General features: G+C 40.2%; 1 protein-coding gene across 2 annotated transcripts in view; it reads left to right on the forward strand.

The window, feature by feature from the left end:
- cadm1b (cell adhesion molecule 1b) overlaps window positions 1-25426 on the forward strand; it is a 175995-nt gene that overhangs the window by 139892 nt on the left and 10677 nt on the right. Inside the window, exons 6-9 of one of the 2 annotated variants that reach the window (XM_084951215.1) lie at window positions 6219-6377; window positions 9035-9131; window positions 9405-9577; window positions 18475-18525. In XM_084951215.1, coding sequence (XP_084807341.1) covers window positions 6219-6377; window positions 9035-9131; window positions 9405-9577; window positions 18475-18525 — 480 coding nt within the window. The remainder of the gene's footprint in view (window positions 1-6218; window positions 6378-9034; window positions 9132-9404; window positions 9578-18474; window positions 18526-25426) is intronic. The other variant, XM_084951216.1, reaches the window with a different exon arrangement.

A 25426-nucleotide genomic window follows, 5' to 3' on the forward strand; every position in this document is an offset into this window, starting at 1 on the left:
TCCAAAGTCAAGGTTTACCTTTTTTTGGGGTATGTAATGCTATTCTGTCCCCTTTTGTTACTGAACATCCTGGCATCTAAATAACAAAAAATTACATTCGACAATATTACATCAATATTACATCAAAAGAGCTGCTTTTAAAATATTTTAATAAATTCCCTATACAAGTCAAATAATCTATTTTTCACTGCTTGTAAGCTCGAGTACATTTCAGTATCACCGTAATGGCGTATAGCTACCGTAATGCTTTCTATATATGTCAACACCTGCTTTGTCCTTTGAGCTATCAAAGATCTTTTAACCACTTATCTTGCTTATCTTGTGGCAAATTGGCACCATTAAATTTCCACCAAATTAACTATTATCTGCTCCTTATTGTGCCCTGTGATGGCCTCGGAGACCTGCCTAGGGCATACCCTGTCAACTGGGATCGGCTCCAGACCCTGAATTGGATAAGCAGTTAAGGAAATGGATTGATGGATGTTCTTTATTGTAATGGATGCAGAAACAAGAGTAATTTAAAAACCTGGCAATTCTAAGACAGGTTCTGGAGTAATGAGCAGTGTCTTTCTGTTTCTGATTTCTAAGCAAATTTATGGATGTTTATTTACGGTGACATCTGAGATAATGATATCCTTGGTAACTGTAAGTCACACTGAATCTTAAAATATGTGTTGTGTCTCAGAGTACCAATTTTGACAAATTGTAGCAATTGAACACTGGGGGTTTAAAGCATTTTAATCACCTCTTTGTGCTTTGCGTCACAGCAGCCCCGACTGCTTACTGTACAGGTTAAGTCACTCACAGTGTATTTTCCTTACATCTCCAGGGTCCCCAGCGTAACTCGCCTTATCTTATATCGAGTGAACGGAGCAAGTTAAAAATCTTTATCATTTTCATTTTCTCTGCATTGCTAATCGAAATACCTCTACCAGTGCTGGAGCCGTTTACTGTCTAAGTCTTGCCGAAAGAGCTTGATCACTCGTGGCTCTGCAGCGTGTTGGTAGGCAGAAGACCCGGGTTAGAAACTGACTGAAAGAAATTGTCACCCTGAGAAGAGGTTATGCTTGATTGCACTGGGATTGATCAGTGCTCGATGCTCACAAGAGCGTTTGATTTGACATCTCTGCTGCAACTCTCAAATCTCCTCTGCATTCAGATTTGAGTCCTTCCATGACCTGATCCACGGTTGTTTTCCTCGTCTGGGTCTTGGATGACACTGGTAATTGACAAGCGTTGGTTGGCCTGTACATCGTTAATAACTCTGTATGAGTTGTCAAGATGCGGTGCAGAACTTTGTTTCCCCATGATTTTCTACTGGTTTTCGTTTTAAGAGAATTTAATAAGAAGACTCGAAACAAAGCAGAACTGATCGTAGAAGTCAAATTAAAGACGCTTTTGTTCATGAAAATGCCAAGACAAGGGTAAGTGGTGCTATTTTCCTGACCTTGAAAAGTGTTGCCTGTCCCTTTGGTATTTTGTACTGTCAAATGAAAGACACAACACCATGGGACTTTCAGGCAGACACAGTTACACAAGGCGGATTGGGGCTAATTTGGCAGAAAGTCCTCTTGACATTGCACAGAGACAGCTCTTTTTTTTTAAGGCAGAGAGGTTGTTACGTACCACAAAAAAGCAGAAGAAAATAAAATGACATAAAAACACATTTGTTTTTACTTGAATCATCAGTTACATCAGCCAATAACTGGATTTTCAGTAGTTCTACAAAAAAACTCACACATATTGTACCTCTTCTATCACAACTATTCACATAGGATTCACATCTGCTTCATAAGCTAACTACTGTTGGAGCAAACATCAAGATAGCTCATTACCTTTAGCGTTTCTGACAGAACTAATTGCGAAAGCTGTTTTTAATAATAAATTCAGCGATTAAATCAAGATTCAAGGCAAGGCAACCAAGGCATAAAAAGCAGGTGTCACGAGGGTGTCAGATTCATTTCTGATGTTGGGGTGACAAAAAAAAGTTGAACTGCTAATCTTAGAATAAAAAAATACATAAACACTGCCTTTATCACATTAAGAGTGTCAGTCACAGAGTCAAATGGTAATTTTACCTGACATTTATAATGTAGAGACACAGCTTCACCTGAAGTGACGTTCAAAAAGCTTAAAATATTTTGATACAACACACAAGATTTCTCTAAAAAGCAGTGTGCCATATGATTTAAGAGCTGGGTTTATGTTAGTTAACATAAGTGGCCAATAATGCAAAGATTTAAAACTGCTGTCCTCTCTCCTGGCGCTCATGCTCAATGTGTCTCAGAATAAAGTGGCATTCCTGTAGTCGGCCTGTGGCCCCACATGCCCACCTCTGGGTCAGAGCCCATTTGCTCGATCGCATAAAGTGAACAGCATTGGCAGTAGTGTTTTAATATAATTCATTCTATTATTTTCTAAAAATTTCTATAAAATCACATCAATCAATTCATCAGATTATGTCATCACTCTACAAGTTTTTGCTATCCAGCTGATTATTTCCCACAAAATTCAATTAGCCTAAAATGATTATAAAAAATTAGATGGGCACCAATTACGGCTTAATTTGATTAGTTCATTATTTCATGTGTGATACTCTATAGATTTGCCACGATTTCACGTATTTATTGATCATTTAATCTCTTTATAAAGAAAAACAGTACTGTGCGAAGCTCCTGAGCAGCTCAGTCATTTCTTTATATTTTGCTGCCAGACTTTGTTGTAATTCTTTTAAGTGTCTTTGAACAACAGTTCTCCAGAATTTCTGAAGGCATTTCAGTTTTTCTTTAGGCACTGGCTGCCTGTTCCAGTCATTTTTAGTCCAGTCCAATTTTCAGAGCAATTTTTTTATTATTTGTTAAGCGGTTTAACGCTGACCTATAAATCATTCAATAAATAATTTAATAAAAAAGCCTCCTAACTCAAGGGATGACGTGTGTTGCATCTGCACATAACAGGCAACTTAGCAAAGAATCAATATTAAATTGTATCTTTAAGTACTTTACTACCAGCCTGTTACAAAACCGCATCATTTGTTCCCATTTCTTTAGTTCAATCTATGACAAATGCCAAAGATAACACAGTTTGACAGGCATAAAATAGATTTTTGCATTCCCAAAGAACTATTAACTAAAAATACTTTGCAGTTGTTATGCACGTGTGCAGTGTGTCCTTAAAAAATTGAGGAAACTGGATAAGTGGTGGACAAATAAGTGTCAGTCTTAAAACAAAATATCTACAGCAGATGGATAGTATCTAAAGGGCATACCCTTAAGAAATGGGACAAATTCCAGCAAAGATCTGAAACACAGCCTGAGAGCATCATCTGATCCATCTAATGTTCACTGAAGCCTCATCAGAAATGGTCTCAGTGGAAGGGTGGCTATCAAAACTAAAAGGCTAAGGTATCCCAGATTACACAAGAATTGGACTGAAAATCGGTGGCAACAGTTCATATGGAGTGATGAATTCAAAACGGAAAAGTTTGGTTGAAATCACTGTCAATGTGCATGGTGGAGGTCAGGAAAGAGATACAATAGTCACTGTCTTACAGCCATCTGGAGGTTTTTAGGCTTTGGAGGTGCATTAAAGCCAGTGGTTAACGGATCTTGTTAAAATTGATGGAATTATGAGCATGGAAAATCAAATTGTAAACCACCATGATATATCCTCTGGAATGTGTCTGATTGGCAGTGACTTCATTTTTCAGCATGACAATGATTCTAAAAACACTGCCAATGCAGTAAAAGCATACCCGGATAGAAAAACACACAGTGGCCTCTCCAGAGCCTGGACCTCAACATCAGTGAAGCAGTGTGGGATCATCTTGAAAGACATGAGAGCAAAAGACAGCCAAAATCCAAAGAAGAGCTTTGAATGTCCTTCAAGAAGTCTGGAGAACTTTTCCCAAGGACTATTTAAAGAAATTACAAGAACGCTCGCCTAAGAGAGTTCATGCTGTGCTGTAGAATGAAAGTGATCATGCCAAATATTGACTTTCATACTTGTCAGAATTGTGGAAAGTCTGTTTTTTTGCCTTATATGCTGTATTTGCATTTATGTTTGTGCATTTTCCAGTTCTTACAAAATATAAAGAAATAAGGGGTTGGCTAAGGCTTTTACATTGTATTTAAAGAATTCCAACCATATATTTAATTTATGGTGTCAAATCCTGAAACATTTTCATCAAGTTTCCTTTACACTGTGCAAGTATGAAACCTGGTAAGACTGTTATTCATCAGTCTTAAATGTTGGTAGCCTGTGAGATCTGTGAGAGCCTGTGTCTGCTACTGGCCAAGTTGAATTTTTCCACCAAGGCACCAGAGTGCCAGAATTTAAAAACAAAATAAAAAAATCTCACAGTGTGACTGTTGCTACAACTCATGGCCACACACCAACCATTCACAATACGACATGGTGTGACACAGGATACACCAGCCAATTTTGTAAGTGAGTTTTGAATGAAGCTTGAAAACACACACACGCAAACTCTCACACATAGAGACACGCTTTTCTTTGGCCAGGACAAGGTTGTCATGTTTTTAAAGCATCTTCTCTCATACTGTATGCACCTTTCTATTTACGATTTGACATGCCTCAAATTGATATTGTACACCCTGTCAGAGATTGCAAACCAACATTTTATTCGACACAAACATAAAGTAAACTGCCGTGATTGTTGTTATTGCACGCTCTAAATGCTTCACTGTGATTTTATGAGGCAATTAGTGCGACTGGCCGAGAGAAAAATGGCTAATCACCGCATCTCTTCAGTTTACACTCCACTTCACCCAACTCTTTGGCGCGCGGGGCGCTACTCCTGGCAGGTGTGCTTGGAAATGCCCTCATTGACCTTGTGATTGTATGGTGACAATACAGCTCTTAATTGACTTTTTTTTGCTCTTATTTGGAAAGGAACAAGTACCCACTGATCACAGGACTCAACTTTAACTAAAGATGTTTGGGATAAACTCATTTACTGCTGTTGTGGTGCTTTTTCGAGTGAAGTTAAATGGCATAATTAAGCTGGAGTAGACACCATGCTTTTGGCATCACTGGACCAAAAACCCACTAAAACCCTGCAGCATATTGTAATTCAAGTGGTCTGCAAGGGAATGAGACTCCTGCACTTCCTCTTGGCTCTGATATCAGGTTCTAATCAGATGTCTTTTAAGACCAGATCAGTTGAGTGGTCTAAAATAGAGTGAGCATGTCCACATGGAAGCTGAGATGTAGCAGTACACATGATTAATCAAAGAACCTTCACCTTTACCCACTGCAGGGCACAAACACATGCTGCAACACTTTTACGCATTTTTGTGCAGGCTAGCAAGATCGCTGTTGTTTAGATGAAACCCTTTTTTTTAATGCAGCCTCTTCACACTGACACACTGTATTCCTGCTGTTATTACTGTTATTACTTACTTACCCTTTTCAAATGGTCAGTGCACTTTTTCGACTGCCTGTTTCCTCATTGCAGCTGGCGGTGTGGTCAAATTTAATGCCCACAAGTGCATTGACCACTTACTGCTCCCAGTACTTAAAATTTTATGTAGGCAGGTCTTGGGTGGGTGCGTATATGTTACATGGGGTTAATATCCATCAAGAGGCCGCATATATGTGTATTGGTGATCATCAACTGTGGAACAACAGTGTTTTGCCCTCACTGAGTCTGGCACAGCTCCCCTGTGACAAGGCTGAAATGGAAGTGTGCTGCAGGTCAGTGTGGGGCTGTAATTATTTCCTCACTTCATTAAGTGCGAGTAAACCATCACACTCAGCACTGCAGCTAATGCAATGCCCCTGTGGCATTGTAATGCTCTCTAAATGAATGCCCTTCTGACAGCCTAGGGCCTAGTGGGCAGCAGATTACTGCAGGGTTAGCCCCAACAATGCTCAACCCTCGAGCAGCAGAAGCCTTCATTATCAGGCTGGATATGACCCAGCCGCTCCTCGCTGCTCTCGTCAGAATCGAAGGCCTTCGGACTCTTTGAATCCCCTAAAGTCTCGCCTGGGCACCACATCACTGAATCATAAATTAAATGTAAATGCCATCTGAAAGTAGTCCTCTTTGACAGGCAATGCTCTCTTAATAGCTTTGACTATTTGCTCATTAAAGCCAGTGCAGACTGCTGCTGCTGCTGCAGGAGTTCAGATTTGTTTTTGACCTGTTTCGCCATTAACTTTCTCTTCCTGTCATCCCTGTGATGGTTTTCCAGGTGAAACAACAGTTGAGGAGACGTATGACAGGATGTTTACTGTCACCAGCCGGGTAAGATTTTCTGTCACCAAGGAGGATGATGGAATGCTAGTGGACTGCATCATTGACCACCCAGCTGTAAAGGACCTCCTGGCTCAAAGACACTTGGAAGTACTTTGTGAGTGACCCAAAACTCAGTCTTTTCAAGCCTAGAACTAGACCGAGGCCCCACAGACAGTGTCGGGAACTGTTTCTTTTCTGGGATAGTTGAGGGGTTAACTGCTTATTAGTGAGGCTGGGCCATTGATATCAGATGTCCTTCATTTCACTTCACACCTAAGATGTTTCAGGTGTAACACTTGATTCTGATTGCAAAAAAAGTAAGTAAAAAATACTACATGTAAGAATAAGAGAACCTACACAGCCAGATAAGCAAGAGCACTGACAGGGTTCTTTTAGAGTTACTAGAAGCATATTTATACCACTTGGAGAGAGTTAGAATCCACCACAGTGTTGGTTATTTTGTCACAGTTGAGCAGTGGGCACAGAATTTGGCTGTATTGATTTTTCAAATGCTTACAACTGTGAGGACAAAATGAACAACCTTGGGCTGTATTGATAATAGACACTTGGGAAAATTCTGAAATACAAGTACAAGCACAAGTCTCAGAATCACCAGGCCAGAGTGAGTCCGCCTAGTCAAAGTTGTAAATTGGGCAGAAACTACTACCTTTAAAACAATGATCTTTTGAACCTGTTCTAAACAGTCTTGCTTGCACATCTACAAAATTTCATGCAAAAATAATTAAAGCATAATAATAATAATTCCTTCAGCCTTCAAAAGATGATGACAAAGTACATTTTTAGTAACACACACAGGCTAATCTCAGTAAAGGCACCTGTATGAATGGAAAGGGTTAATAAGATAATCTAAGTCAATGTGATTATAAGCCTAGTACACTTAATCTGGAGTTCTGTGGGTAATCTTAGCCATAAATGTTTGTGTTGGAGTTTGAAAGTAAACACAGACAGAAGCCACCTGGAAGGGCCGTTATGGTTGACTGCACGGTGAACAACAGCAGTGTAAAAAGAAAGTTAACTACTAAGTACACCCTTACATAGGAAACAGCAGCCAGGTGATACTAACATGAAGCACTTAACTGATCATTAGCACTTTTGTATGTGGGTGTGTGTTGACATGACACAGTGCTATAATCTTCAAGTGAGTGGACAACAAAACAACAGCGACATCTCAGACTCTACAGGCCTCAGTTAGCATTTTAGATGTTAAAGTTCATGACTGCAAATTTTAAAAAAAGACTGAGCAAATATGTCTCATTTGGAAGGGTTGCCAAGAGAAAGCCTCTTCTCGCTAAAAATACGATTCGCAAAGTTGCATTTGAGCAAACCGCAAGGCTTCTGGAATAATCTTGTTTGGACAGACGAGACCAAGGTGGCGATATCTGGCCATAAAGCACAGAATCAGAAAGACTTTATTTATTCCCAAGGGGCAATTAAGAGAGCACAGCAAAGCCTTTGGCAAAAACTAGGCTCGGCATATCAGCACAAACAGCTCGTAGCAACTGTCAAGCATGGTGGTGGAGGGTTGATGATTTGGGACTGTTTTGCAGCCACTGTCCTTTATACCAAATAATTGTAGAGTCAAAGCTTGGTGAAAATGGGTCATAAAACAGAAATGCTGGGGTGAGACCTTAAGAGAGCCATGCTTAAATAAATGCTCACAAACCTCAATAAACCGAAGCAACTTGGCCAAAATTCTTCCACAACAAAGTGAGAGGCTGATAAAACTTACTTCAACTTGTTGTAGCGAAAGGTGGTTCTACAACGTATTGCATCATAGGGTATATTTAGTTTTGCATAGAGTCCTGTGAAAAACATTCTTTTTCACATGACTGTACATCCTCCTTTTTCCAGCTCTCTCCAAAGGAAGTGCAAACTTTGCAAAACCCACAAATAAACATGTAATATATAATAAACACTTTCCTTTTACATCTCTGGAAACTTGCAAGACAGAGTGGCAAGAAGTAACAGACTCTTGAACCCAGCGTTATAGCTGAGCGTGTTCAGGTGTAGATCTTGTGCCCTGCTGCGATATAGATTACACTGCCATATTGCACGACTCCTGCATGAACTGTGCACACACAGGAATAAATAACTTGCAGTTGATACGGTCTTAGAAAGACTTGTAGTATCCTCAGACCTTCATGCCGTAGATGTGTCGCATGTATTTGACTGCTTTATCGTACAGCTGGTGTTTCTTAGAGTGTAATGGTGCCTTGGCCTGAGAGATACAGCAATCATAAGGGGAAATGTTTCTGCTCAGGTATCAGTGATGTTTAGGTGTTCTTTAAATGGTGAATTGATTGAAGAGGTAATGCACACGGCCTTACGCTGTTAAACATCAAAGAAAGGTTAAGGTACCCTTTTGTAGTCTGTGCAGAATATAAATTTTTTTTCAGAAGATAACTGTTTTGTCTCACCTTTCAAGGAAAAAGAGAAAGCTTGACTGCAACCGCTTGACATTTTGGCAATCTTTGGCTAGCAGTGATAAGAGGGGGGGGGGAGCCATTTTACTATAAGGTACTGCAGACGGACTGGATGTCTAGTGAGCACATCTATAATCATTTCATACTCTTCTATGTTTCGTTATTGACTGTTTTTCTTTCATTTAGAAGTCTGTTTCTCACTGCGCTTCGCTTTAGAGTCCAATAATCATTTAACACACCCTTTAGCTGCAAGTATGAGAAATAAAGTCAGCTGGATTATAGCTTACATCACTGAAGCATTGTAAATACTAATCTCTTTAACTTTCAGATAAACCAGAAGTAAAGATCGTGGTGACATATCCTGAAGGTTTAACCAGAGAGGGTGACAATCTGGATTTGACATGTATCGCTGAAGGAAAGCCACAGTGAGTATGGATGCATTTCAGTGCTTGAGACTTCTATTTCATTTTCTATTTTCCACTGTATATTATTTTCCCCGCCAGTCCAAATACCCTCTTAACCTTTACATTTCAGTGTACCATTTAAATGTTACCAGTTGTTAGCATGCTGTATAAACTACATCATTAGACAGGGCCTGCCAATGGCCCTTCTCAGATTCTCAGATTTGACCTTTATTTCAGATTTCTACGATGGATTTACAGAGGCTGAGTGATGTGTGTGGTATTTGTGCTCTCCAGTCCCCATCAGATTAACTGGCTGAGAGTAGATGAGGATGTGCCGCCTCATGCTGTGGTCACCGGCTCTGATCTCTACATCGAGAACCTCAACAAGTCCTACAACGGCACCTACCGCTGTGTGGCGTCCAATGCTGTAGGAGAGGCTTATGTCGACTACATCCTCTATGTACATGGTAGATATGATACTTTATGCCTTTTTACACTATTATTTTAAATACCTCCATCGACTCTCATCATTCCTATGAAAAGCTTATAGACTTAAAGACCTTCGGCAGCTTTGGTGGTTGTGATTTTGTGTTACAGTGATGGCACACTGTGTACATACAAGCAGCCACTTTTCAAGCATAGATGTACGTTAGCCGTTATTTAGAGAAATAGGAAGTTTAAAAGGTGGCGGCAGCTGACAAATCCACAGGGCTTTGAATTCATGTTGAAGATTTTAGCTTTAGCTGTATCATCAATGTATGATGACTGAAGTATGTGGAGTACAAAGGGATGGATAAAGTGGCTGTTGACATTACACTGGGATGTGAAAACCCCAAATAGAGAGATGTGTTATGGTATATTATTATTTTTGAAGCAGCAGCAAATAAATCAGACCCAGTAGAAACCCAGAAGCAGCTATATGTTATATCGCATTATACCTACCTCCCCTGAATGTGTGGCCCAAATGTAACTATTCAAATGTGGGGTTTTTTTGTGTGTTTTGTAGTTCTTCCTCCGTTCTGTGGAATTGCTTATCATTCATTGTCTGGTTTTGCTCACTGATAAAGGACACAGACACTTTTAAGAAGGTACTTCACTAATTTAGCGTTGCATTCCTAGAATGTCTGAGTTGTTATCGTTGAGCAATTAGCAAAGATAAAGAAAAGTTTCTGAGTAGGTCACTTCTTTTAGCCTTGATGTCAATGCCTGTTGACACCTAGTCTACTAAACATTTATTGATTCATTTCCATTTTTAATTTAATGCAGTTTTTTGTATCTCCTTGTAAGGTTATCGCTTTTTTAAAGTCTGCACCGTGTCTGGAAATAGACGCCACCTTGCTTTGTGCAGAAATATGCTATCAGACTGTGATGCATTTAGAACTGTTATCAGAAATATGCACCTTCCGTTACCACCAGTGGAGACAAGGATTATACAGACGTGCATCGTCACACTCATGCACAAACAGTACCATATTCCTAAGAGCACTGTGTAACACTATGCACTATATTGGCTATTACTTCATTTTCTGTGATCAAGATCGGCCGTGGTGCTGTTGACTTACGTCGAAGTGGTTGGAATTTCAATGTGTTCTCCAGCCATCCAGCAAAGGGCAATTGAGGGACTATCTCTCCCAGGACTTGACTTTAAATTTCACAGACAGTTTGCTCCTCTTGGTTAACCTCTCTTCACTGAGGCCTCATTTTCTTCTTAGCTTAACATGCCTGTCAGCCTTTTCACACTAATTGGAGTTTTTGTGTTTTTCTTGTTTTCTTTTAAACACAGTACAATCCACAACAAAACAACCAAATGGAACACAAAACAAAATCTAAACATAGGGATTTAATGACTAACTCGACTACTAAATTTTACTTGGATGCAATTGTACATAATTCTGAAAACACTTTTTTTTCTCCATACAACTGTTTAAAAGCATCAGGCACTTGCACTTGAATCCCCGAGGGGGGAACAGCAGGAGGTAGCTGTTTGAAGTTGCACAAAGCACCGCGGACTTCATCATTTAGAAATCTCGTAACTTGATGTCAGTGAAGTACACACTACTCGGACCTTAATTTCCTATTTTTGGTGGCTGGCAGGGGTGATGTGGATAAGGGGAAAATAAATTTTCAGCAGGTGCAGCCATTGTTGGTGGGTTTAGCTTTCTCTCCTTGGAGTGCTTGCTCCCTGCTGTTTAGAGAAGCATTTTGTATTTCACTCCCAAGTTTCAATTTGTTCCTGCCTGTGTGCCAACAGCATTGTCTGCCAGTGACCATACGCAAGACCAGGAATGAGAATCTGTTGTTTAGGCTCTCAGGAAATATAAACAAAAATACATGTTTGCATTACCTCTGTACGAGTTCAAATAGATTTTCTTTCTTTTTACCTAAGACTCATAACCTATTGCCAGTTGCTTGTAAGTCTTTGCTTTAAACAAATGTCAGGGGCTGGAATCAAAATGATTCTTGATGTTCAGATGAGATTGTGGTTTGCTTGTCCCCTTAAACCTGGAGGCTGTTTTCTCTTTCATCCTGTGCAGGGGGGATGTTTCTTTGGGTGGAAAGAAACTTAAAATTCGCAGTTTCGGGCGTGTACTCACTGGCTGGATTTTGTAACACCGAATCTAGTCTGGATGCCAGTCATGGTCAATTATACAGCTTAAACTGTTAAAGTGAAGGAAAAGGCACTAAGTCCATGAGTTACCCTTTAAGCTGTATATAAAATAAATTTAAAGCTGTGTGTTTATCATTATTTTACTGTAATTCCTTGTATGTATATGCTTTATATCCAATCTGTGTGGCAGTAAACATTTTGTTGTGGTCATTGCACTTGTATACCTTTCACTGATATTGGTATGAGGAGTCATATAGAATAATATCAACTATGTGTTTTTAAAGTGAACCAATCGTCTCTCTCTCCGAATTAAAAACCCAGAAAGAAACAGGACAGCTTGGTTTTAAAACCATCCAAACCATGCTGGGTTGATGCAGTTTGTTAAATTTGGCCTCCAAAATCAACACTCACATTTAAGCCTAACATGCGCAAAGCTGCAGAGTCGAATGAGAAAGGCTCTGTTGTTCAAAATTGGCTTTTTGTGGATTTTGTGCAAGAGCTGATTGCAGGTTTCCTACTGGTGATATTGTTTTGATTATTACTCAGTCTGCTTGCTTAGGTCATGTTGACAGCCATGAACTGTGTGTCAAAAACCAGCAATGTAACAGTTCTTTTTTTTTTTTTTTTTTGTCTAGCTGATGAGCAGATGTTTATGGCAGTTGCTGAAAGATGTGTATTTGTGAAAGTAAATGTGTTTGTAATGGCCTTCACGTCAACACCATTTCACCAATTGTAGGGCAAGCATTGAAAAGGATTTTAATGGAGGGACAAGGTCTTGTGCAGAGGATGCAAAAAGCTGTCAGACTCTAGAGGAATTAAGGAAGAATAAACAGCTACTGTTGGAGCAGGGATGATGGTTTTCTGGGGCTTTGTAAGAGTAACCTGAGACTGAATTTCTACACCTGGAAGCATTACAGAGTTGTGAAATGACTCCCCCCTGATTGCTGAAACTGCATAGGTGCTATTGATGGTTTGAATTTTCTGAAGAATAACCATGTGGGGTGTTAGGAATGTCTTCTAAACTGGGCTTCAAACACAGCAGGATGTCGCTAATCCAAATCTCTGAGGCACAAAGCACTCAGAAAAGCGCTGGTATTCCATTTTATCATTGCTGGAATATTTTCAGTCACATAAAAATGTCTCCCTGCACGCAGTTAATGGAACATACACAGAATTCCTCATCACTGTATGTCTGACATTCAGCAGTTCCATAGGTTGCTCGAGGAATAATGTGTTTATTTCACCAGCTGACACGCGTGACTTTGTCACCATGACGTAGGTTTCCTGTAACTCCCATAACTCTGCCACCCCATGGTTTGTGCTCTGCCAGGCAGATGATGGCATCTGCTTGTTCCCAATGGGCCTATAATGATCACTTCCAAACAAAAGGACAGCATATGCCAGCAAATAGCTCACTCAAGGCAGCCTTATTCAAGCTACCACGGCTAAATTTCTAATTGCTGTGTAAAGATTCCTCGGAATCAAAGATTTATTGTACTCTCTCGGATCAAATCCTCTCCGATTTTGTGGCATAAGCATTTTTTGACTCCCCATCACAGATCTTGAAAGTAGTAATATAATATTCTAATAGTTCAGAAGTTTCGACTGAATCGCCTGCGGGCATTTAGGAATTCATGCATGATGCGTGTCTACTGCTGTTAAATTCATGTATCATTTGATTCATTCTGCACCCATAACACTTACGTGAATGACTGAAAGCCACGGGAAGCGAATGTTCTCCGGTCCCGAATAAAAGCTACAGTGTCTGCGTTGTCAGTGTTTGTGCTTTTGGCCATGACTCCTTCAATTAGTAACTTCCTATCCACATATTTTACCAATTTCCATTAAACACCATTTCTCTGGTGTGCAAATGTTGGACGCTCCATGACTTTAGCTCTCCGTAATGAGACACAGGAGATTGGTAAAAGGTGCTCAAACTGCATATAATTATATCTGCGACTCCCACTCCTGTTTTCTGGAGGATTTAATGCCAGAAAAAAATCATGTTGTGGTCCACGTGAGAGTTTGTTGTCCCAGACTAATCATGCTTGCAACAGTAGCTTAATTAATGTGTGTCTCTGCAACATGCATTGCTCTTTGCGTGATAACCTTGTGCCATTTTTTTCCATAGCTTTCCAGCAGCAATGCACAACAGCAATTTCAACTGTCCACCAGTGCACCCCTCTTATCCGGCCAGCTAGCATTAGGCTCATATTTTTCTGTTGTAAAATGCAATTTCTCTCTCTTATCTGCCAGTTTTGCTTTGTTTTGCTATTTGCGAGCTCCTGCTAAAGCCATCACACGCCTGTCGCAAAAAAAGTATTTTATTTAACTAAGGGCATGCAACCAATAGTTTTATTTTAATGAGCTGTTTTGTACTTGGTAAATATTTTCTTGCAGAATTATTGATAGAGCTGGGCCTGAATTGTCTATCAGTTTCAGCCTGTTGCCACCCTCTACCAACACTGGTCCTTCGGGCTCTTCCTATTTCAAAAAGACTAATGACCTTTCACTGCGCGACAGCCGGGACAGGTCTGAGGCCGATGTAAATTCACGTCAAATCAAGCCCCATTGTAGTGCTCGTATTGTATGTGGCCAGTTGAAAGGCTGAAAAAGAGGCTTGTCATGCTGTTCTCCACAAAGGTGTGTCTTCAACAGGCTGTGAATTGTGCCCTCTGGCTGGTGTGTGTTGTTAGGGAGAGCTGGTCAGAGAGAGGCCTTTCTCTCATAGAGGTGACCTGATGTTATAACTCACACATGCTGCCCGTTGGCAGGAAAACAACCCTCACTTTGCCACCATGGTTAAGCCCGCACTTGACTTCCTGACCCAAAAAATCCTCTACAGACAAAAAAAATAAAAAATAAATCAAAGCTTCACAAGCACTGGGAATTTAGGGTTTATCAGGGTTTCGACATAACATGACGGGGCTCGTGGGTCTCCTTGTTCTTATGAAAGGCTGTCGAGAAACTGTGTCCTTGTGAATCACACTGATTTTATGAAACATGCAACACAGTGTGAAATGAGTTTCAACACAACAGCTTGCCGATTTTTTTTGTCGTGATAAGAAAAAAAAGAGAAATCGTTAGATAAATTGATGCAACCTCTTTTACAGGCTTTTTTTCTTTGTGTTTGTTTTTATAGAATACCTCTGCAAAACTTTATATAAAGGGCACTTTTAACTAAGAGAAGTAAGCAGAGAAAACAAGAAACAAGTAAAATACATTCCACGCCGTCATGTTGGCAGGCAGGTGTAAGCAGGCATAGATAAACAATTTCTCCTACATTGTTTCACTTTATGGTTAAATTCTCTCATATCAAATTCTTCACTGATACAAATGCTCCCTGAAAATATGGTCTCTCAAAAATACACTCATATTTCAGCCCTCATAATGCTGAGCCCAGAGTCATTCAGCCTGGAAATTGCCCATGGAGAATTCTTGTTCGTCTGGATATTATATGTGCCACATCCTATCCCGGCCTTTGTGAAGACCCTCATCCCTGAATGGCCAATTTCCCTCTTCCAGACACTGACATTTCAGCTATCACACTGCCTTCGGTCACAGGGAAAGAAATCTAGCCCACCCCCCTCTTCAAATACTGTCAGAGCCGAATCTCTTCCTGATACCCGATGCTACACCCTACCACCATCAGCACCACCTCTGCCATACACGCCATCCCCGGCGGCAACATTATGCTGTCCTTGATGTTTTATCATTAGTTTGGGAGTGTGTGGTCCCCCACTGCTGTCTTTTGATGGAGTGCAGACAGTAAAGGCATGGAGACAGCCAGCCAATTTCCCCTGCTGTGACTCTCCCACAGCAAGGGGTCGTGCTATCTTCCCTCTGCACCAGAGCCTGGCATATATTCCCCTGATGAGGAAGCTTTCAGCCCTCCTTAGTACTATTGCATACCTGAATTGCCCTCCATTCTGTCTTTTTGATTATTTTGTTTGGGGGTTAGTGACAGGCCTAATCAGTACAGTGTGGGGCAGGGGATGCAACTCAGGGCTCTGCTGTGCTGCAGCGGGAGACCACCAAAGTGCTTTAATTTGCAGCCTGACTCAATTATTGAGACTGTGGAAAATAGTAATACCTTTGCATGATTGCCAGGCATTATTATTCATACTTAATTAGAATTATTTTTTTTTTTTTACAAATAAAGAAATATAATAGCTTGTCATTATGAAATATAATACAACAACCCCTGTATAGTGAAATGTTAATGCCTTTTTTATTGTATTTTTAGCCATGATAGTGACATGACTGTTTGGGCTCAGCGACTACTTAATGGGGTTTTGGTATTCACCTATTCATGATCCCCAGATGATGTGTGCTAAATACTTTCATTTCTTGGCTTACCTGTAGAAACACTATGAGGTTGTTTTTAGTGAAATGTACGATCATTCTTAACTTGTGAAATGTCTGAAAAAGGACAATGTTTTTAAATACGGTCACTTTATTAGGTACACATTACCAAGTTGGACTCCATTTGTCGTCAGATCTGCTTTAATTCTTCATGACACAGGTTCAACGAGGTGTTGGGAACATTCCTCAGAGATTTTGGTCCATATAGACACGATGGCGTCACACTTTCGCTGCAGATTTCTGGTCTGCCGCATCCTAAAGGTGCTCCATCAGACTGAGATCTGAAGACTGTGGGGGCAATATGAGTACCGTGAATTATTTGTTGTGTTCAAGAATCCACTTTGAGATGATTTGAGCTCTGTGGCATGGTGCATTATGCTGCTTGAAGCAGCCATAAGAAGATCGGCATAGCCAGCAACAATACTCAGGTAGGCTGTGGCATTAAATGAGCGGCCCAAAGTGTGCCAAGAAGATACCCCGCTACAATATTACACCACCACCAGCAGCAGCCTGAACTGTTGCTAGAAGGTAGGATGGATTCATGCTTTTGTGTTGTTTATGCCAAATTCTGACCCTACCATCTGCAGGTGGTACAGCAGATATCAAAACTCATCAGACCAGGCAATGTTTTCCAATCTTCTGCTGTCTAGTTTTGATGAGTTTGCCTGAATCTTCGGCTCTCTTTCCTGTTCTTGGCTTAAATGAGTGGCACCCAGTGTGATTTTCTGCTGCTGTAGCCCATCTGCTTCGGGGTTGAGTATTCTGGGATGTTCTTCTGCATGTCTTTGTTGTAACAAGGGGTTATTTGAATTACTGTTAGTAGCTTAAAGCCGTGTGACCAGTCTTCTTTGACTTCTGGCATTGACGTCAACAGAACTGCCACTCACTGGTTATTTTCTCTTTTTTGGGCTATTGTCTCTTTACACTAGAGATCCCAGTAGATTAGCATTTTATGAAATACTCAGACTGGCACGTCTGGCACCAGCAACCAAAGTCACTTAAGTCATCTTTCTTCCCCTTTTTGATGTTCAGTTTGAACTTGAGCAGGTCACCTTCGCCATAGACGCATGCCTAAATACATTGAGGTACTGCCATGTGATTGGCTTGGACCACTTTAAGTTTGTCTGGTTTGAAATTTGAAATTTAAGTTTCATTTTTACTTACTCTTTTGCTTGTTTCATTGGTTCTGCTCAGTTAAGTTTAGGCACAAAAAGGTAGGTAGGTGTAGGTGACGACGCCTGTGCACATTTTACAAGCAGTTTTTCCACGTGGCAGTTGAAGTCTTATTTTTAAAAGCCAAGTGTATGATTGTGTATTACGATGGTCATCCCCAGCAAGAAAAAGCAATGTCGATTCACCAGAGGATGACTCTGGATGACTTGATTCTCGGACTTTTTTATCTCAACAATTACTTGATGGTTTGCCATTTAAATTTAGTTCAGACACTGCACCTCACCACCACCCTGCACCCACCCCCCCCTACGTCTGGACAAACTAATATGACAAACATGGTAAAAATGTTACCTCTGAAACATCAGCATGTTAGCACTGTTGCTTGAGCATGTTAACATGCCGATGTTAGCTTTTACATCACAGCTTTTGCTTGAAGGACAGGTTCACATTTTTCCATGTCTGTAATAAAACACCAGTCAGGTGCCCATACGAACATGAACACATGTTTGTTTGCTCTAATCTTCCGACTCATACTGGTCCGTGCTACTTAGGCGTTTCCAGTAAAATAAATCGAGAACAAAAGCAGTCCCGATTTTTGCAAAACAAAGTTTATCTTCTGTGCCCCGTCTTGAATAAGAGGCTATCCTCTAAAGTCAAATTCTTTTAGAACCCAATTTCCTCCTTTTGTTTCCTGGGCAGTGTTTCTCTGTAGAGCTGCAGCAGATGATTAGTTAGACAAAAATATTTCATAACTTAAAAAATGTGACTTTGAAAGGTGCTTGATTGATTTTGATTTAACTGACATTGGCAAGGCCCTGTAAAAGTTTTGAATTTCTTTCTTTTTCTCGTTGCTTTTTCTTGTGTTTTGCAAAAAAAAAAAGTACCAAATCACTTAAATTGATTGGAGAACTGCTGCGTTAGGACCAGTAAGAAGAGGATGAATTAACAGTGCAAACAATGTTTAAATGTTTGCACGGGTGCCTGACTTTGTACCTGACTTCTGTTTTAAGATAAACTTAAAAAGTGTTGCTCTGTCCTTGAACCAGTCTCAAAGCTACGGGCATGACCTTACAGTAACTCACACAGTAGCTAAAATGTGTGCATGTCATAATTTTTATAGTATAGCTTTTCATCTTCAATGACTTTTGTCTCTTTCTTTACTCTTGTCTTTCTTTATTTCTTATACATGTTCTTTATTTTTTACTCTTTTTCATCTAGATGCTCCCACTACTATCCCCACACCCACCACCAACCCAGTCAACACGCAAGGTACTGTATGCCCCCACTGCTGTCCCTCCTAATAGTTGTGTGTGTGTGCGTGTGAGTGTGAGAGAGAGAGAGAGAGAGAGAGAGAGCCTGCATGCAAGTGCGATAAGATGTTTGGAGAGAGTGAGAGAGTGAACGCTGGTTTGTACCTACAGCTAAGAGACTGTGGATGGCCAGTTTTAATCAGATAGTGCCTCTGATAGGAGACAATGACAACAGGCAGTGCAGGGCTGCCAGAGACACCTGTCACAGGCTTTTCCAGTCACATGATCTTGATCTGAGAAAATTTAGAGACTCCGCGTTGCTGCTCTGCTATCTTATCAGCATCTGCAGCTATATCTCAACCGGCCCATCCATCATATTATAATGCCCTTTACATCTCCTCTACAAATGCCAGTCACATTTCGTCTTTGCGAGGCCAAAAAACATCAATAACTATTTTCTCAAACACATATGAACTCAATGAAAGGCAGTTCATTTGCAGTGTTTTTAGCAGAGCACCTTTTTGGCATCATCTGTGTGCTGGATTCTACGCTTTGATTTACCCCGGCTGAAAAAATAAAAAAAACCATTCATTTCAATATGAACCTTTTTTTTTTTAAGTTTTGCTATTATTTCAAAAGCACCGTTAAGGCTAGACAGATGGCGAGGCAACCTTGGGAGCTGACATTTGGATATGCCAGAATGTGACATTTCAATACAAAAACTATCCTTAAAGAATAGATCAGTTTATCAATAGCTACTTTAGAGTTATGTCAATTTTCCTCTTTTGTTCTGACCACTCTGCAATTCATAAAGTCATAAAAAAGCAAAAAGCAACTCTGGATCAACAAAATGCAACCAATAAGTTGGAAAGAGTGCAACAAAAAGCTACGGGAGTCTAAAGAGGGGGATGCTTCCAGACAGCATTCATTTATACAGTCATTGGATCACCGGCCTTTAAGCAGTATTTGTGTGCATTATGCATTCATTTACTAAAAACAGGGCTATATGTGCGAGATCTCCTCCATAAACCGCTATGACACAGCTCTTCCCCAGAGCAAGTTAAGAAATATTTCCTTATGTGTCCTCACTATCTGCAGTACTGCATGTCAGTGATCACACTGCATGGTTACAGCCTCGTTTCAGCTTTCTGACTCTTTCTGGGCGTGGCAGAGTCACAACAGGAAGTTGCTTTGCAAAGCTGTGCATTACTCTGCAGTTTTCTCTAAGCTCTTCTCCTCGGAGTTACTCTGCTGCAGTCGCCTCTGTGTTTTCTGCTGTAACATTCCAGTAATTTCCGAAAGACAGGCTTGAAAAGAGGATTTAACGTGATTTATTCAGTACATGCTGGGAGGATGTAATTGAGCTTTCTTGCAGTTCACTACTCTTCTAAATACCCTGTCACAGGGGCAATGCTAAGCTGGCTTGCAGTAGATTGGTTTGCGCTACCTTAATCAGCATAACAGCAAAGTAAAGCATTTTCCTCTCTCCAATAAAGTATACAGAACAATTTCTTATTCATTCATTTAGACTGGTTTGACTTGGCATGGCCACCACCAGCTGTAGGGTTTTTTTTGTAATCAGAGGCAACTGAACTTCTTTAGCTACTGTATGTGATCCCTAGTGATTTTAAAGGTACAGTACAGTAAATCTTTGGTCGCATCTATTTTGTTGTAGTTTGGTAGCATTTATTTTAGCTACTTTATTTGCTCACATATCCTTGTAGTGTTCCTTACAAAACCAAACATAATTATGTAGCTTACAAACTGATTAAAAACTTCACATAATTGTAAATTATAAATAACTTTGCATAGTTGCATAGTTTCTCTGCCAGAAGGCACTCTGCAACTTTCCTGTTAGCAACATGTGTTTGATCGAAGCAAGTTGTCAATGAGCAATTGACAACTTGTTGTGACGTTGAAAGAAGATTATTTCTAAACTGCCATATTTGTCTGATGTCATATTATTTTAGTAAAGGCTAATGAATAACTAAACATCACAACCTTTAGAGAAATATGTTTATGTTTCATGTGTCTATTGGATTTTTAAACAACCGACTACTGTTATTGGCATCAGTCTTAAAAATTTAACATCAGTCAAGCTTTGGAAGTGCCTTAAACCTGCATTTGTTTTAGTGGCCACCAGAGGGCGATATTTTGGGTTGCAAAACTTTGTCTTCGGGGTTGCCTTTGGTACTATCGATGGCTGTGAGCGAACAACTTTCTAATTTGACCTCAGTGAACAGTTTGCTGCTGAGTTTATGGGCTCGGTCACTCATGTAAAAAAAAAAGAAACAAGAATTAGGCCCATTTTGTAAATTCGCATCGTACTTTTCAGAAAGAAGGGTTATCCAGAGTATGCTCATTGGTGGAGTTGGAGTTTAACAGCCTGAGCTACTCTTTTGTGGTCATGTCCAGGGGCGTAATTTCCAGGGGAGTTAGGGGGGTTATGACCCCCCCCAATAATCAGACCCAACAAATATAACCCCCCCAATAAAATTATCAAGTATCTTGCATAAATAGGCTGTTGATTTTCTTTACTCATTTCAGGTATTACCAGCAAAATAGTTGCTAATCATCTGGGAATTTACCCAGATTTATTTATTTATTTAGACAGAGATCTTGACAATGTTCAGCACAAAGTTACGTCGATGGTCATGTCCTGCTTCAAAAAAGGATTTCCCATGGGTGCTGTCACGGTAACTATGTCCATTATTTTATTCTCTCTGTGAGGTTACAGTCGGCCTTTGCATGGAGTTTTTAATAAATATGTAGAGACTGAGAAGAGTCGCTTGGACAGATGTATTCAATAAAATACATAAATATGTTCTGTTTAAGAAAGTCTGTGAGGCGTACACTTTTTTTACTTTCAACGCACCACATACACATTTTATGACTAGCAGGGGTTCAGATTACCATTTTGTGGGATGATGAAGTGTAACAACCAGCATAAGTCCACATGAGAAGGCAGGCTTCTCTGCCATTACCGTCTTTGGCTATGGCCTCACAAACTGCCCAGAACCTTGAAAAATTACTCTAAGGTGGTACCTGGTGCATTAAAATGTGATGCCAAAGGGACTAAGCATCAGTATATGAGTTGGGAATGAGACCAGGTATGTAGGAGGATTTCTGAAAGCAGTCAACCAACTCCTGCTCCTTTTTGTGGATCAAAAAAATTGAAAAAATGTTATTTCACTTGGTAAACTTTTTTATTTATTTTTAAAATATTTTTTTGGTGATGTTTTTTCCCCTTGGTGAAGCCTCAGAAGCGTCACCCCCAGACCTAAAGCACAGAAAGTCACAGTTGTTTGCCTTCTGTGCTGTTTCATGTTCAGAAAGTTTCACAGGAGTTCATTTTGTCAGGTCTTCCAGTGTCTGAAAAGATGCAGAGAGCGTGTGTTTGTGTGTCTGTGTGTCTGTGTCGACCACCGGGGAGAGATAAGTCACTGCTTGAACTTGCGCCAGACATATCGCGCTAAATGCACTTAGTATGTGGCTGTTTGGGAGAAATTCATTTCAGTTTGAAAGAAGGAGAATGTTGTCTTCAGGATGGACAACCGACATTCACAGCATCACAGAAACAAAAAAAATAGTATGCCTCTAGCATGCTGTCAGTGGGTGTATTTTTTGTGGGCAGAGGGTCAGAATTTATCCAGAATCTCCAGCTCTGGAGGAATAAAGGGAGTCTGTGGCGATAATGCTCCAGCTCGTCAGATGCTCAGAGATGATCCAAGGCAGGGACATCATATCCTGGCTAAGCCTCCAGGAACCCACCCCCTCCCTTTCCCCCAGCTTGCTGAGAGGAGCCAGAGGAAAGACATGGAACAGGGAATTATCTTGTAGACTTGATTGAACACACCCTATGTTTCAGCGTATCTGCAGTCCAGGGTAAATTGTTGTTTATCATGCTGCAGCAGAACCTCTGCTGATTAATCTGTAGGACCAAAGGAAAGGCGGGAAGGAGGTTGGGGTTAATTTTTTCTTTTTTGTTACCCATAATTTTACAGTTTCAGCTTGATATTCTCGCTGAAAATTGTACTTAAGATTTGAGTTGATAAAAATGTTAATGCAGTCGTGAGCTTAAACAGCACCAGCTTCTCCAGCTACATTCATGCTATAATAGCTTGTTGCTGGGTGTTGTTTAACCTGAAATGACCTGCAGACACTGTTTGGAGAGGAAAAAAATCTTTAGGTTGCAAACGTGACTAGAATTATTCACTAAATAATAAATAATTTATGTAGGATTACAACAGAATTAAACACAATATTTCTTTCGCTAACTAAACATGGCTTTGGGTTGTTATGCGTTAAAGGTGGATTTCTTAAGTCTTCATCCTTCTGGTTTATAGAAGGTGCAAAGCTGTAAATTAGCTGCCAATAAGCTTTGCAAGTAAACACCACACTGGCTTCTATACAGCACCCTTTGGACTTAATAATACTACTAACAATAATGTAGGTTTATTACGTGCTTGGCGAAGCTGTCAGGGATTTATAGATCTTTATGACTTTAACATGCAGCTGCACTGAATACAAACATGACTTCAGGGCCCGACCTGAACATGGGTTTGTCTGTTTTTTAGTGAATAAGTCACGCAATGTAATGCCAGACAGTATTTTAGGAATCCATCTCTGGCAAGTTTTCAAGCATGTTTTCCAGCAGTTTAGTCATTGACAGGTTTTCCACTTCTGTTTAGTCTTGGGAGTCAAGTCTTAACTCCTGTACGCTATTGACTTCAACAAAGACTGTTAGGAGTGCATTTAGTATTCAGCATAATTAGTCATTAAACATTTACCAGCATTGTTTTAACTCTCGCATGTATCATTTTTTTTCTTTGAAGTATTTCATTGGAAAAATGAAAGAATCATTTAGAAATGCTAATTAGGTTTTTTCTCACGTTTGTTTACTCTGACTCCCATTCGCAATTGTTTTTTTTCCCTTCCTGCCTTTTTGTATTTATTTAAAAGTAAAAAAATTATATATTTTAATGGTCCATTTTAATTGGTCTCCAGGGAAATGGTTAGTATGCCAACCCACCCTGAAGTTAAAAGGCTACCTCATGCCGTAATAGATAGATAGATAGATAGATAGATAGATAGATAGATAGATAGATAGATAGATAGATAGATAGATAGATAGATAGATAGATAGATAGATAGATAGATAGATAGATAGATAGATAGGAGTGTTCTTGGCACATTAGGGTTTCAAGGCTGAATGTTATGTTTCTCACACTGTGTCTTTTGTGGCACCTCGCCTTGGTCAACTCTAGCAAACTCTAGCAAAAGAGAAAGGATTTGATTATTTTGTCAACCTTTTCCATTGCCTTGATCTTAACTGGGGTGAAAGCACACAAAACAGAAAGGATGAAGTGTCCATGGGTACTTCTCCCTATTGTGTGCAAAAAATTTGCCAGTCTCAAAAGATACAATAAACAGGGAGGTTAAGTTCAATGGCATAGCTTCCATTCAGCTTCAGTTTTTATTAGTTGCAGTCAGGCCTTCACTTGCATTTGAGCACCTCTGTTAAATGTCACTGTTGTATTGGTACATCTTCGAATCATTGTTTGGGTTATTACAAAAGACACGGGGAATCTATTTAGCGGGCGAGCATTGACATTGGAATTCAGCTGAGGACAATGTTGTGCTCTATTGACGGTCTGCTACAACAGCAATACAAAAAAATGATTTGATGGAGATTGCCCACGTATGCTCATTTCATTACGTTCATTTCCTTTTCGAATGGCAACAAATACAAGAGCTGCGGATGTTAGCAGTTCAATGCTGTAAAAATGGCTATTGACAGTCCTTAAGTTTACTCTGCAGCAATGCTTCATTGTCCTGCCCTTGTCCTGGAAATAGTTACTCGGAGGCTCTATTCAGTGCAAGTGAAGGTTTTTTTTTTTTGTCTGTATCAATGCACAAGAGTCATTGTTTCAATTATATCCATGTAATTACATCTATAAATTATAATGCGCGTGTGTGTTGGGTTGAAGCATGTGTGCTGAAATTCCTCATTATGTGAGTGGAAAACTATTAAAAGAAAAAGATGGGAAGGCTGAAATCATGTGTCCATGTAATCAGCCCGGTGACAGGCCTGCAGCTGTGATCTCTAACAGTGACAGTAGCAGTCAGATAGGACGCTCTGTTACTGACCAGAGAGGCAATTAGTCATTCCAGTACAGAGCTGGAAAGGTGCGACTGTAAAGCATGTGGTACTGGGAGTTCAGCGGAGCAGATTTCACCACCGTGCAGACACAGGCATCAGTTGCAAATCCTCTTTATTCCCCCATAAATCCCCACGGCTGTGCACATCCTGTCAGGACGCCTGTGTGGGCATGTCAGCACTCCCCGACCGAGCCATGAGCAGAGCTGTGCTGGCGGTATGGACACCAGCCACATTACAGACATAATCAAATTCTACTTCATTCAAGTGAGGCCACAAAGACTGCTTTATTAATACTGCCTGTCATTTGGAGTTTTTTTCCTGCTCCTAGCACAGTCTAGTATTATATATATACTGAACATGTATGCCGGAAGGAATCACAATCTTGATCCTGGATGTGCTGGAGCAGTGAGTGACAAAGGCATCATCACAGGAATGTGGACGAATGATAGTAATGTTACTGTAACACTGACACTGTAACATGAGGTAAATCTGCTCCTGCTCCTGTCAGAGATCAGGGTCAGACACAGATCAGCATTTCTGGAGATGAAACCTTTTTACTGTTTATTTAACGTTGCTATTCTACAATGTTCTGCTTACTCAGTCTTTCATGTGAGCGACATACAACCTTACAGGATCACAAATGAGGTGTGTCCGTAATTTGTGACATGCATACAGGATTCGTTGTTGGCAGGTTAAGTGCTGGCTGCAAGTAGGAAAAGAAGGTTTCCTAGTAATCACAAGGTAGCGCATTCCACCT

This window comes from Perissodus microlepis, chromosome 14 (assembly GCF_051167445.1).
Source record: "Perissodus microlepis isolate ML-2025 ecotype Zambia chromosome 14, ASM5116744v1, whole genome shotgun sequence".
NCBI lineage: Eukaryota > Metazoa > Chordata > Actinopteri > Cichliformes > Cichlidae > Perissodus > Perissodus microlepis.